Source organism: Carlito syrichta, unplaced genomic scaffold (genome assembly GCF_000164805.1).
Source record: "Carlito syrichta isolate Samal-C Ts95f unplaced genomic scaffold, Tarsius_syrichta-2.0.1 Scaffold311916, whole genome shotgun sequence".
In the NCBI taxonomy this organism is placed as follows: Eukaryota; Metazoa; Chordata; class Mammalia; order Primates; family Tarsiidae; genus Carlito; species Carlito syrichta.
The window spans coordinates 79713-81079 of NW_007256012.1; the positions used below are offsets into that span (position 1 = coordinate 79713).

The 1367-nt window shown below is 41.6% G+C and overlaps 1 protein-coding gene across 1 annotated transcript; it reads left to right on the plus strand.

The window, feature by feature from the left end:
* The first annotated feature begins 208 nt into the window (after positions 1-208).
* Positions 209-1144, plus strand: LOC103271825 (olfactory receptor 2L13). Its single transcript, XM_008069323.1, has one exon. It carries the CDS (start codon positions 209-211, stop codon positions 1142-1144), a length of 936 nt encoding a protein of 311 aa, XP_008067514.1.
* The last annotated feature ends 223 nt before the right edge of the window (positions 1145-1367 follow it).

Consider the following 1367-nt stretch of genomic DNA (forward strand, 5'->3'; position numbering starts at 1 on the left):
TACCAGAAACAATTGGAATGATAGCAATCGATTCAGATGGTGAAGTGCATTCATCAAAATCTGCAGTATTGGAGAAAAACCAATTCATTCTAAACAACCATTAATGCAGTCAGTCCCTTTCTGTTCTAATGCTTTGTTTCATTTTTCATTTCATGGTGTGTGCTTTGTTTTTATTTTTCTTTCAAGGAAGTTAAAGCAGTAAGTTTTCATGGAGAAATGGAATTGTACTTCAAATGATTTCATTTTGTTGGGATTGGTTCCCCCAAATCAAACTGGCCTACTTCTCCTGTTCCTAATCATCCTTGTGTTCTCCCTCGCCTTGGTGGGCAACTCCATCATGATTCACCTCATATGCCTGGACCCCCGACTCCACACACCCATGTACCTTCTCCTCAGCCAGCTCTCCCTCATGGATCTGATGTACATTTCTACCACTGTGCCCAAGATGGTGTTCAACTTCCTCTCTGGCCAGAAATGCATCTCTTTTATGGGATGCGGGGTGCAAAGCTTCTTCTTCCTGACCATGGCATGTTCTGAAGGCTTACTCCTGGCCTCTATGGCCTACGACCGTTATGTGGCTATCTGCCACCCGCTCCATTATTTCATTCACATGAGTAAAAGGGTGTGTGTGAAGATGATCATAGGTTCTTGGACACTGGGGTCCATCAACTCCCTGGCACACACAGTCTATGCCCTCCATATTCCTTACTGCAGGTCTAGGGCCATTAACCATTTCTTCTGCGATGTCCCAGCCATGCTGCCTCTTGCCTGTATGGACACTTGGGTCTATGAGTACATGGTTTTTGTGAGCACAACCCTCTTTCTCCTTCTTCCTTTCTTTGGTATCACTGTGTCCTATGGCCGGGTCTTATTTGCAGTCTACCATATGCACTCAAAAGAGGGGAGAATAAAGGCCTTTGCCACATGTTCAACACATTTAACTGTAGTGACCTTTTACTATGCACCTTTTGTCTACACTTATCTCAGGCCCAGGAGTCTCCGCTCACCAGCAGAAGACAAGATCCTGGCAGTCTTCTACACCCTCCTCACCCCCATGCTCAATCCCATTATCTACAGCCTGAGGAATAAGGAAGTCTTGGGGGCAATGAGAAGAGTGTTTGGGATACTTTTTTCCCTGAAATAATACTCATAACTGTCCCTTCTCCTCTTTCTTTCTTTCTTTCTCCATGTTGATTAGAACACCCTAGAGTGATGCTATTTGATAGAAATAGACTTTAAAATTCTAGACACATTTAAACAGTAAAATTAACAAGTAATATATTTATTTCATTCAAAACTATATTATAATCAACATTAAGATTAATGATATTGATGTTAATTATACAGTGTATTACTTTAATATATTA